The sequence below is a fragment of the Mesoplodon densirostris genome, chromosome 2 (genome assembly GCF_025265405.1).
Source record: "Mesoplodon densirostris isolate mMesDen1 chromosome 2, mMesDen1 primary haplotype, whole genome shotgun sequence".
In the NCBI taxonomy this organism is placed as follows: domain Eukaryota; kingdom Metazoa; phylum Chordata; class Mammalia; order Artiodactyla; family Ziphiidae; genus Mesoplodon; species Mesoplodon densirostris.
Genome location: NC_082662.1, coordinates 83,097,226 through 83,110,454, shown reverse-complemented (window position 1 = coordinate 83,110,454; position 13,229 = coordinate 83,097,226). Strand labels below are relative to the sequence as shown.

General features: G+C 40.4%; 2 protein-coding genes across 3 annotated transcripts in view; both read right to left on the bottom strand.

Annotated features, from left to right (window-relative positions):
- The window catches only part of BTBD8 (BTB domain containing 8), a 90,345-nt gene extending 89,467 nt beyond the window's left edge, over positions 1 to 878 (bottom strand). For both annotated transcript variants that reach the window (XM_060090116.1, XM_060090117.1), the window contains exon 1: positions 519 to 878. In XM_060090116.1, the coding sequence (XP_059946099.1) occupies positions 519 to 667 (149 nt within the window). In that variant the 5' untranslated portion in view covers positions 668 to 878. The remainder of the gene's footprint in view (positions 1 to 518) is intronic.
- Positions 879 to 10,013: 9,135 nt separating this feature from the next.
- Positions 10,014 to 11,551, bottom strand: LOC132503276 (lysophosphatidylcholine acyltransferase 2B-like). Its single transcript, XM_060119728.1, is given in 2 exon segments — positions 10,014 to 10,165; positions 10,168 to 11,551. Coding segments are annotated over 2 exon segments (1,536 nt in total).
- Between the last annotated feature and the right edge of the window lie 1,678 nt (positions 11,552 to 13,229).

Below are 13,229 nucleotides of genomic sequence, written 5' to 3'. Positions count from 1 at the left end.
GCATTTCTGCTAAATCGTTTAAAGAGAGCTCAGAAGAAAGAGACCTCCAACGCTCCAGTAATCTGATCCATTTTTACTCATTCTAAATAGATACTCAAAAAAAATTTTTTTAAATATATACTCTTCTACCTAATTGTATCATTTTTCTTAGAATTGTTTGAGCTTACAAAAAGTTGTGTAAGTTTCAGGACCACGAAACCTGTATCCACCCCGACATTAGCGAGTCTTTCAAGACTTAAGCCTACCCGTGTTATTTTGGCATAAACTGGTGCTGCACAGAACTATGATGGTAATTTTGGTTTTCTTCTTGAATCTGGTACGTGGTCTCCGAGGTGCTCTGGATTGGTTATATAGGGCGAAAGAACCCGCTTTGTAGTGAGGAGACAGGTGAGCGTCCTGCAGTGGCCTGAGGTGAGGAGGACAAAGCAGGGAGGGATGGAGAAACCGAGGAGCCAGTTTCTGGTACGGAGGTGGGCGCCTTAAGAACTGAAGCAGCCTGAGTTCCCGCCTCCTCCTACCTGAGCAGATCCTGGCTGAGCTGCTCCGACACCATCGCCTTCAGCCGGCGCCGCTCACTGGGCCCCTTCCTTTGCAAGCCCTTACTGCAAACTCCAGGGGACTCCAGAAGTACCACGGGGGCCACGCTATCCTCCCCACAGCGGGCCATGTTCCACAAAGGTACGGCGGCGCCCCGCAGGCCCAGTACAGGGTCTCACTTCCCCACCTCTGGAAGAAACGGTCGTTTCATACCGAAAGCTCTGCTCCTACCCGAATCCGCCCCCTAAAGGAAAAGGCTGACGCCTCTCGTCTGTTTGTTGACGGTCCCTTATGGCTGCCGAACCTCAGTCCCGGAGAATCTCGGAGACCCGGCCCGCGCCGGCACGTGACCCAGGAGGGTGTGCGCAGGCGTAGTAGCTCTGTTTTAACTCCGCCAGCAGGCGCTCCGCGCAGCCCTGCCCAGGGAGCCAACTGTTATGCGCCGCTAACGAGGTCTGCGCCGCTAACGAGGTCTGCGCTTTATCCCTGTCCCTCTGCTTTCCAGTTGGTGCTAACCAGTCATTTAAATAAATGTTTTATCGAGAACTGAGTTCAAATCAACCAGTGCAGCCTTTCAGCACTTTGTCTTCCTAGGGTGTCAGCGCTTTTTTCCCCAGGAAAGACAAGTTCACTAGACCTTTACCGCGGCGAGTCACACTCCTTCACTTACTGCTTTGGGCAAGAAAAATTGGGGGTGGTGAGGGGCGCGGGAAGAACTTTGTAAAATCAGCAGGAGTTACAACACTCCAGAGCCCCCTGCAAAGGGTATGGTATAATGTCTAGAAGACTCCTTCCCCTTCTAATCCAGGGAGTGGCTCATATAATTGCTCTTGGACTTAAGCAGAGAAATGTCAGTTATATTCCCCCACTTTGCATATAAAGCTATAAAAGTTATGAGGTGGAAGAAAGGAAGTAATGTTGTAGGGGTAGAGTCTTTAATTGAGCAAGGAATTGGGTGGATTGATGAGCTATAGAATTTTGAAAATTTGGTGTGGAGAAAAGAGCTGGAGCGAAATTACTTAAAAAGTCTTTTGTTTTTTTATTTGATTACTTCTTCCAAAGGAGGAAAATTCAATCCTTCTGCATCATTCATAAGCTCTGCACAAGGTAACAAGTACATACAATTGCTTGGAAAATATATGGATATTGTACCAGAAGATTGGCCAAGAAGTAGCCATTTCTCCAAATAACGACCTTCTCAATTGTTCAGACACCTTAATTATGAATACAGTGGATAACTGATTTTTAATCATTCCTATAGAAAAGCGGAGTGTCAAAGATAATATGATAGTTAATATTTATTAAGTGCTTTTTAGGCGAGAAAACTGCTCTACCTGCTTTCTATGTATTAACTCAGTTAATCCTCACAACCACCATTTAGGTTGGTACTGCTATGAGCCCAATTACAGATGAGGCAGCTGAGGCGTGAGAGGCTAGATAACTTGGTCAGGGTCACACAGCCAGTAAGTGGTGGTCTAGGTATTAAAACCCAGACAGTTCAGTACAAGATTCTTTCCCTCCAAAGTCCTGTAGTACTTCTACCATGCTCCTTTAGCAGCTGATGAAGCAAAAATTAGGCTACTCTCTGGTTGGGAATGGATGACAGATGGTTTCTGGTCCATGTAAATTTAATTCTCTTAAACTACCTTAGGCAGCTTAGTCAGCTTTGTGAAGTAATTAAAGAAAAAGTACCCTCTTAAAAAAACAAAACAAAAAAATAGTTTTAATGATGCTTCACATTCCGCCATTAGAGATTTTTTACTTAAAGCATTATTTCTATTTTAATTAATTTATATCTGTAATCATTTACACCTTAATGTGAGTGAAATTATCAAAATTTTTTTCCTCAGAGGCTTTATGATCAGGAACACTAGAAAGTCCTGGGAAACTAGCAACAGGAGCTCTGAAGGTAAACACTGCTAAACCCATAATTTTATTTAGGGTTGGCCTTAACTGTGATCCTTATGTGTGAAAAATAAGTTTAAGTAAAATTGCCTTGGAAGGCAAAAAAACTCATCTAAGTACTACAATTTCATGAAAAAAAGTGATTCTCTTAGATGTATTTTTTCTTTCTTTAAAAATGTTTTCAAATGAAGCATTTCAAACATACAAAGAAATAAAGAGAGAAGTACAGTGAACCCTGATATACCCATTACCAAAATTCAACAATTATCAAGATTTGGGCATATATGTTGTATCAGTTTTTCTTTCCTTCCTCATCTTTTCTTCCTTTCTTTTTTCCCTCCTTCTTTCCTCCTTCCTTCCTCCCTTCCTCCCTCCCTCCCTCCTTTTTATCTCCCTTCCTTTTTCTTTCTTTCTTTCTTTCTTTTCTTTTCTTTCTTCCCTTCCTTCTAAAAATTTTAAAAGTAAAGCCCCAGAAATCATTTCATTTTCTCCTATATACTTCAGTTTGCATCACTAAAAACTGTACATTTTCTTACATAACATTACAAAACCATTAATGGTATTCCTTATAAAGCAACAATAATTCCATTTACTATGTAGCCCATTGTAAAATTTTCCCAACTGTCCTAAAAAATATGTTTTACAGTTGGTTTGTTTGAATCAGTTTTCAAACAAGATACAAGGTTACATTTGGTTCTTACATCTCCTGAGTTTCTTCTAATCTCCTGTATTTTCCCTCATGACACTGACATTGTGGCAGAAGCCTGAGCAATTTGAGCTGTAGCGTATGCCACATTTTAAATTTGACTGCCTCTTTGTAGCATCACGCACTGTGCTCATCTATCCCATATATTTTCTGTAAATGGAAGCTGTTTTTAGAGGCTTGATTATATTCAGTTTCAATTTTTTAGCAAAAAAAATTTTTATAAGTTTTCTATTGCTCTTTAACAAATTACCACAAACTTAGTGGCTTAAAAACAACACACTTTTTTTTACTTTCAATTCTATAGGTTGGAAGTCCCACATAGATCTCACTGGGCTAAAATTCAGCTTTGGGCCGGGCTGCTTCCCCTTCTGAAGGCTTGAGGGGAGAGCTTCCTTGCCTTTTCCAGCTTCTCAAGGCTGCCCATATTCCTCAGTTCTCATCTCCGCTTCTCCAACTTCAAAGTTAACAGGTTGAATCCTCCTCACATTGCATCATTCTGAACTCTTCTTCTCCTTCCTTCTTCCCTCTTTTAAGGACTGTTGTGATTACTGGGGACCAAGTGGATAATCCAGGATAATCTCCTTTTCTTTAAGGTCAGCTAATTAACAACCTTTATTCCATCTGCAACCTTAATTCCCCTGCCAGTAACCTAACATATTCACAGATTCTGGAATTAGGACATAGACATCTTTGGGGGCAGGGGGAGCAAGCATTATTCTGCCTCCCACAAGCAGTAATTCATTTTGAATCCTGTCAGAAGGCACATAATCTTTGGTTATCCCCATTTTTTTTTTTTTTTTTTTTTTTTTTTTTTGCGGTACGCGGGCCTCTCACTGCTGTGGCCTCTCCCGTTGCGGAGCACAGGCTCTGGACGCGCAGGCTCAGCGGCCATGGCTCACGGGCCCAGCTGCTCCGTGGCATGTGGGATCTTCCCAGACCGGGGCACGAACCCGTGTCCCCTGCATCGGCAGGCGGACTCTCAACCACTGCGCCACCAGGGAAGCCAGTTATCCCCATTTTAATGTTGCTAAAATGTATCACTGATTTTCATCTGATAGTTTTGTCTGTTGATGACTCTTACTTTAATCAATTAACTAGGGATTGCAAAATGATTTTATAATGCTATCATTCTTTCTACATTTATTTGCTAGAAATTTGCTGGAAATCTTCTGTAAAGAAGAATTTTCCCTCATCAATTAGAAATACTGGATATCCAGAAATACATTTCACACTGCAAAGGCAGAATAAATGCTTAATTCTCTTATTTAAATTATCCTTTTTTCAAAGGCCCACTCATATTATGGAAGATAATCTGCTTTACTCAAAGTCTACTCATTTAAATGTTAATCTCATCTAAAAAATACCTTCACATCTAGAATAATGACTGACCAAATATCTGGGTACCATGCCCTAGCCAAGTTGGTGTAAGTTTAGAAAATACTTACTCTTCTCTTGTGTGTCTCCTTTACTCTCACACCACTATCACACTCACAGTATTTCTGACACCAAATGTGTGTGTGGGGTTACACACACCTAGCAATTCTGTGACACCAGCTGGATGTCAGGCAATTTAACTCAATTCTGACACTATGTATGTGGAGACAGCATCCAATCCAACAGGTTTAAGGCTCAGTCCCACAAGACTGCTCCCCTCCTTTGGTTGCCAATTGCAACGCCAGGTTGTTACTATGGTTCTAACCAATCAGCTATAAATATAAGGTTCCCACAATCCTATCCTTGGGTTCAATTAATTTGCTAGAGCAGCTCACAGAACTCAGGGGAACTGACTTACTTACTGTTTGCCTGTTTATTATAAAAGGATACGGTAAAGGGTACAAGTAAACATCTAGTCGAGAGAGGAAAAGTATTGGGTGGGCCAAAAGGTTTGTTCATTTTTTCCTGTAAGATGGCTCTAGTAGCACTTAGTTGTCTTTATCATTTGAAACAATTTTGTTAGATTGTATTGTGACAGCTGTCATATCAGCGTGCATTTAAAAAAAGACTTATCAAAATTGGTGAATTTTTGTGTAGCCATTTTAATATTGGAGATGGAAGGAAAAAAGCAACATTTTCAGCATATTATGCTTTATTATTTCAAGAAAGGTAAAAATGCAACTGAAACACAAAAAATTTGTGCAGTGTATGGAGAAGGTACTGTGACTGATCGAACATGTCAAAAGTGGTTTGTGGGGACTTCCCTGGTGGCACAGTGGTAAAGAATCCACCTGCCAATGCAGGGGACATAGGTATGAGCCCTGGTCTGGGAGGATCCCACATGCAGTGGAGCAAATAACCCGGTGCGCCACAACTACTGAGCCTGCGCTCTAGAACCCACGAGCCACAACTACTGAGCCCCCATGCCACAACTACTGAAGCTCGTGTGCCTAGAGCCTGTGCTCTGAAACAAGAGAAGCTACTTCAATGAGAAGCCCACGCACCGCAATGAAGAGTAGCTCCCGCTGGACACAATTAGAGAAAGCCTACGCACAGCAATGAAGAACCAATGCAGCCAAAAATAAATTAATTAATTAATTTTAAAAAAAAGTGGTTTGTGAAGTTTTGTGCTGGAGATTTCTTGCTGGATAATGCTCCATGGTCAGATAGACCTGTTGAAGTTGATAGTGATCAAATCGAGACATTAATTGAAAACAATCAACGTTATAGCACGCAGGAGATAGCCAACATACTCAAAATATCCAATTCAAGCACTGAGAATCATTTGCACCACATTGGTTATGTTCACTGCTTTGATGTTTGGTTTCCACATAAGTTAAGCGAATAAACCCTTCTTGACCATATTTCCACACGTGACTCTCTACTGAAACATAACAAAAACGTTCTGTTTTTAAAACAAATTGTGATGGGCGATGAAAAGTGGATACTGTACAATAATGTGGAAAGGAAGAGATCGTGGGGCAAGTGAAATGAACTACCACCAACCACACTAAAGGCTGGTCTTCATCCAAAGAAGGTGATGTGTATATGGTGGGATTGAAAGGGAGTCCTCTATTATGAGCTCCTTCTGGAAAACCAAACGATTAATTCCAACAAGTACTGATCCCAGTTAGACCAACTGAAAGCAGCACTCGACAAAAACATCCAGAATTAGTCAACAGAAAACGCATAATCTTCCATCAGGATAACCAAGATCGCATGTTTCTCTGATGATCAGGCAAAAACTGTTACAGCTTGGCTGGGAAGTTCCGATCCATCTGCCGTATTCACCAGACATTGCACCTTCAGATTCCCATTTATTTCGGGCTTTACAAAATTCTCTTAATGGAAAAAATTTCAATTCCCTGGAAGACTGTAAAAGGCACCTGGAACAGTTCTTTGCTCAAAAAGATAAAAAGTTTTGGGAAGATGGAATTATGAAATTGCCAGAAAACTGGCAGAAGGTAGTGGAACAAAAGGGTGAATATGTTGTTCAATAAAGTTCTTGGTAAAAATGAAAAATGTGTCTTTTATTTTTACTTAAAAATCGAAGGTACTTTTTGGCCAACCCAATATATAGGAAGGGACATGGAGTTTCCATGTCCTCTCCAGGGGTGCCACTCTCCCAGAACCTCCATGTGTTCACCAACCCAGAAGCTCTCCAAAATCCATAGTTTGAAGATTTTTATGGAGGCTTCATCCTATAAGCATGACTGATCATTAACTCTATTTCCAGCCCCTCTAACCCTCTAAAGAATGGAAGGGTGAAGATTCCAAGCTTCTAATCATGAGTTGGTCTTTCTGGTGACCAGCCCCAATCCAGGAGCCCACCAAGAATCATCTCATTAGAACAAAAGATGCTCCTATCACCCAGGAAATCCCAAGGGATTTAGAAACTTAGGAACGGGGATCAAAGACCAAATATTAGAACTAAGGATGATCGTAATGCTCTTATCACTTAGAAAATTACAAGGGTTTTAGGAACTCTGTGCCAGGAACTGGGGAAAAGGCCAATATATATTTTCTATTATTTCACAGCATATATAAGGAACCACCACAGTGTCAAAGTATGCATATTTAGATAACAATAATGTAAAGAAACACAAGAAGTGAAACTATAAAATTCAGGAAAGCAGTTTAAATTTGGGAGGAAGAAAGAGGTTGTAATTATGATTGGGGGCATAGAGGAACTTATAGGGTGGCTGGAAAAGTTTTAATGTCTTGAGCTTAGTTGCAACAGTGTTTATCTGAAAACAGATTATATTCATAATACATAATATGTAATAATTATTATTAGCTACATATTTGTTTGGTATAGTTTTTAACTTTAAGTACTTTACAATAAAAAGGTTATTTTAAGTGTTACCTGTTACAGATAGAGAATTAATGGTTACCATAGGGGAGAGGGAAGGGGGTTGCAGTTAGGGGTAGGGGATTAAGAGGTACACTATTATGTATAAAATAAGCTACAAGGATATACTGTACAACACAGGGAATATAGCCAATATTTTATAATAACTGTAAATGGAGTATAACCTTTAAAAATTGTGAATCACTATATTGTACACTTGTAACTTATATAATATTGTACATCAACTATACTTCAATAAAAAAGTGTTATATATTAAAGAGGGTTTAAATAAAGCAGTGTTTAACATTTTGAGGTTAAAAGGTAGAGTATAATGAAGTAATGACCCTGACATTTTGTATAGCTCACTATCTAATTAGAGATAGTTTCAAACTTCATTGAATATTTGAGTAATAGTACCCTTGTTTGAGTAAAGATATATCTTGGTAACTATTTTTAAGTGAAAATCTCTTATTTAAATGAATAATTTCCATTACCTTTAAAAGATCATTGTATTTGAATTACATATGCATGCATTATTATCATGGGACTATCAAGCTGGGGGATTGTTACAGAATGAATTATTTGTGTCCTCCCAAAATTCATATGTGGAAACCTAATCCCCAATGTGATGGTATTTGGAGGTGGGGCCTTTAGGAGATGACCAGGTCTCAAGGGTGGAGTCCTCATAAAAGGGATTAGTGCCCTTATAAATTAGACCCTAGGGAATTCCCTGGTGGTCCAGTGGTTAGGACTCTGTGCTTTCACTGCTAAGGGTGCAGGTTCGATCCCTGATCGGGGAACTAAGATTCCACAAGCAGCACTGAGCAGCCAAAAACAAAAAATAAAAAATACATAAATAAATAGAGACCCCAGAGAATTCCCTCTGCCCTTCCTGCAAGGTAAGCCCACAGTGAGAAGACATCTATGAATTAGGAAGCAGGGTCTCACCAGACACTGAATCTGCCAGTGCATTGATCTTAGACCTTGCAGCCTCCAGAACTGTGAGAAATAAATTTTGGTTGTTTAAGCCACCCAATCTATGGTAATTTTGTTATTGAAGCCTGAATGGACTAAAACAATGGGGATTATGAAATATCATTTATCCATCTCCTTTTCCCAGATCAGAACTGCATGGAAATTATTTCAAAATAATATTTGATTTTTTTCTTTCCCTTTCCTTAAGCTTTTTCCATCTGTTCACCTTTCTCCCACTCTTATCTCTTCTTCCTTTCTACTCTTTCAAAATACCAGGAAGCTAACTAATGACCTTTAAGCTTTAGGGGCCCCACTTGCACAAGCCCTTGCAAAGGTCTAGTAGGGTCCCTAGGAATGTGTCTACTTGGGTATGTTTTTGTAAGGTCTGCATAAGTAAGAGATTTTGACTACAAGTGATCAAGACTCTTCCCCCTTAGTCATATATCCCCTCATATCTGGTGGCATTGAGTGGCTGTAGGCATTTTGAGGATTCAGCCACAATGAAACTGAGTTGGGGATACAGTAGTTTGGGTTAGCAAGGCATATTTATTGGTTCAAAATCACTTCCACACCTAGATAAGTTGTTGCTCCCTGTCCTGGTGTAGGAATGGCTTCTAGGAATACTTCACTGATTCATCCTACAAGGTGACATGAAGGGGTAGGGCTCAAGGTCACATCACTATGTGAAGATGTCTTACAGCAAATGATGCTGGAAGTACATGGATAGTGAAGGAGGTACACAACAGTAAGCAGAAGTTTCATGGGTGCCTAGTCAGAACAAAAGAAATATTCTCAGTAATGCAAAACATTCGACTATAAATACAAACTTTTCCTTTTTGGTGAGAATCATACATAACAGAATTTATCAGAACTCCTGTATTTATAACCTATGTTTATTATATTAGCTTTTCTTTTTTCATTTCTTTTCCCATGATTTCCCATTTTAAATAATCACTTTTATACCTTAAAAATAAATAAATAAGGGGTAGCTATGCCATATATAAGTGTTTCAATGGTATTCCCAATACTAGATCTTCCTGATGTTTATTTTTATTTTGTCTTGTACAATAAGAACATTTGGGCTACTTTGAGAAAGAACAAGGAAGCATTTATGCAGCAGATCCTTTTTGGAGAGAAGAATAATGGTAACAAAGTATTTATTTATTGCTAGTAGAGCTCTTAATGAGGTATTTTCTCTGCAAAAATGAGGGAGAGGTTGTGGGCTGTAATAGTCCTCTGGCCTTAATTTAGCAAAAAGAAGGCCCTTTATTTTATTTCTTTATTTTTCTTACTTTAAGCAGAATAAAGGCACTAACTAGAACCATGCTGGGTGAACAAAGTTATAAGCAGATGTCTTATTTTTCTACCTTTAGGCCACATTGAAACAAACATACTATCTGAAGAAGAAAATTAGGTAATATAAAATCAAATTGAAATATATATTCCTTAAGCACATTTTAAATATCATAATTAAGTGCCCAGGCCACTTAGAGTAAAAACTATTGTGTCTTTCCTCAAAGGATAATTTTTATTTCAGTCATAGTTTCAACTTGGATGTTAACTTTCACCATTTTCAGGGCTGACTTTAACATCTGAATACAACCATCAAACCTGTACTTGTTGTGGTAATGAATATATATAGGCTGCCTGGAGGTCTAAGTATGAACTAAATAACTTGGCATATTCTGGATGCTTCAGGGCAAAGTTCTTAAAGGTCCTGTATGAAATGTACTCTGAGTTCTGCCCAGCTATCTCCCGAAGAGTCTGGAAACATCAAGATTTGGCACTCCAAAAGCTGCCCGAAGTATAGCAGCTAACTCCTGTTCGGTTATGAAACCATCATTATCAAGATCAAAAAGCTTAAATGACATTTGCAGAATCGTTTCAGTGTTGGCAGGATTGCATAGGACAGTCAGACCTATCACATACTCTCTGAAGTCTATGCTGCCATCATTATTCCTGTCAAAGAAGGCAAAAAGTTGACTCAAGGGCTCTGAAATTGGGAGTTTCAAATAATTCGCCAACTCTGTAATTCCTATCTTCCCTCCTTTTGAGGCAACTGCAATTGCAGCATATTCATCCAAACACTGATGAATATTATCCCAATCTAACTTTAATTTCTGGCTAATTTTTGTAAATTCAACCAAACCGGCTTCCACGGGTAGTCAAAGGTTACCTGCAGAAATCATCAGTCTGCAATCTTCATAAGTGTGATCTGTCACAGGCACCCCAAGAGCATTGGCCATGATGATCCTCACTGTATTGGCAAAAAGGACGGGGTCTTTTTTTTCTCGGTCATTTGGGATATAAACGGGCATAAACTCAACTTCTACCCTGGTGAAGAGTTGACTCAGGGTCAATATACAGGTCTGGAAGCCTGTAAACCCCTGCCAGGTCCAGGTCACGGTGTCCAGGGTGTTTGGGTACCTGAGCAGCACTGGCTGCACAGGAACACCTGGAGAGAAGGCCCCTAGTTTAAAGGTGACCAGACAGCTGCAGTTGGTACACACTCCTTCCAGGAAAATCAGGATCTGTGGCCACTTCCTATCAGATGTCACTCGCCTCAGGATTTCCTCCCGGGTGTTCTTCCTCGAATTGGGGTCATCTCAGGTCACAAGCACCGGCTGCGTTGACAGTAAGAATTTCCCAGCCACGGGGATACGCACATTTTGACTCGCGGAGACCACCGAGGGGAAACCTGCCACGACACAGGCGACTGCGTCAAAGAAACTGGAGTGCGGTGCTGCAACGAAGATGCGGGCCTTGTCTCAGGTTGCCTTTTTCCCTTTCACTTTAACCAGGAACCCTGCTGAAAAAAAAGTCACCTGAAACAAGAACTTGAGAGTGGGTTGCACCAGTCTTCTTCTCCAACTCCTGGCGGGCTTAGTTGTTCTAGCACGACGACCTATGGCGGAAAGCGCAGCCACCGGCCAGAGGAAGATGAAGAGGACGGCGATGCAGGACACGCGCACCGGCACCGGCGCAGCCCCCATGAGGACGATGTAGGCCCAGCACCACGCGCTGATGTGCGTCTGCTGCATGAAGGGGTTGTCCACTGCTGGCGGGTACAGGAACTTGCTTGTGTCTTGGCTGAGGACGGATTCCAACACCGCAGCCTCGGAGTCCGAGGCGGGCTGTGCCATGAAGCCCACTATTCCTTAGTCTCAGGACGCTTGGATCTGGGGGCGGCCCCCGGAGTGTACCCCTGCCCCATATTTAAGTGCTCTTTCCGTTCGCACATAATTAGAACTCTTTGAGGCAATTGTGGGTTAATAGAAAATGATATATTACCTTTAAAATCAAAAATGCTAAATGGTATAACAGGAGAATTAGAATCATATCAACAGCACAATCATTTTTGCTTTTTGTAAATGGCCTCCTTTTGAAATATATGCTTAATAAATTATTTTCACATAATTTCTGAAGTTTACATTAAGCATATTTATATACCTACTAAGGATGAATTAAATAGATGAATATTTATTAATCACAATTTTTTAATTTAAATGCCATTACCAGTCAAGTTTACTTACAGTGAGATGCTTTGGCAGCTGGTAAGTCAAATTCATTTACTCTTCCTACAAATGGATCTCTTTATGCTAAGAGGTCTAACTGATGGCAACCTTGAGCCTTTATATCTGTTACAAGTACTCTTCTACATCCACTGAAAGTTAGAATACATCCATTATCATAGGCCAGGATTACCCGTGGCACGTTTTGACGTGTATTGTTAATATTAGTCCAGATGAACTGGTCAGCATTCCAAACAGACATAAATAACAACAACGAGAAACCTTCGCCTTTGTCAGAAACACGTTTTCTTTAAAATAAGTCAGAATTACTTCATTGCGTCACCACACACGGTCAATAAAGTCTTGTTCCTTCCTTTGTTGCTGCCCTTTGAAAATGATCAAGAGGGAAGCATAATTAAAGTTGGTGTGAATCAGGCTCTCTGCTAAACCTTGTAGCATTTGCTGTATCAAATACTCCTGTTTGCTAATTGCTAATTTAAATTCCTCCAGAATTAAAAGTCAAATTGTAAGTTTCTGAAAGATGTTTCTAATTATTGGAACACAACAGGTTACCCATAAAACGGAAAGAGCAGTGTGGATACCACAGCCGGTTAAACAGAATGTGATCTAAGTGGAAAGATTATGGGCTTTACAACCAGATGGATCTAGGTCAGATCCTGGTTCCAACCCTTGTACTGTGGGCATTGGCCAATCTCATTTTCACATCTGTAAAGTGGTGATACTCCCTACCTTGCGATGTTATAAGGCACAAGTACTCCCTACCTTGAGATGTTATGAGGCACAAGCACAATGTACATAGAAAACTGGGCTTTTATTGGTAAATACACGTTGCTAGGATACAATGATGAGAATTCTTAGGGACATTCCACTTTCTTCTGTCACTATCAGAACTATGATTAGTGAGGGAAACATTCCTTTCACCAGCTTAGTCTTATTTGGGAACACAGTTGTAGTCTCTAAGGAGCCATGATTTGGCAATGTTACTCGTTGTCTCCCATGCCATATGAGAGCAACCCAAGAGAATGAGTAGTAATCCCTTGAGTTGGTCTCATCCTCTATTCTGTAATTCTTCCTGCCATTTTTTTTTTTTTTTTTTTTTGGCCACGCCATGCAGCTTGTGGGATCTTAGTTCCCTGACCAGGGATTGAACCCGGGCCCAGGAGTGAAAGGGCCGAGTCCTAACCACTGGACTGCCAGGGAGTTCGCTTCCCACTCTTATCTGTAAGGCTCATTAATACTTTTGAACCCTTGTTTGATTTAACTGCATTCTGTATATGGTTCTTAAGGG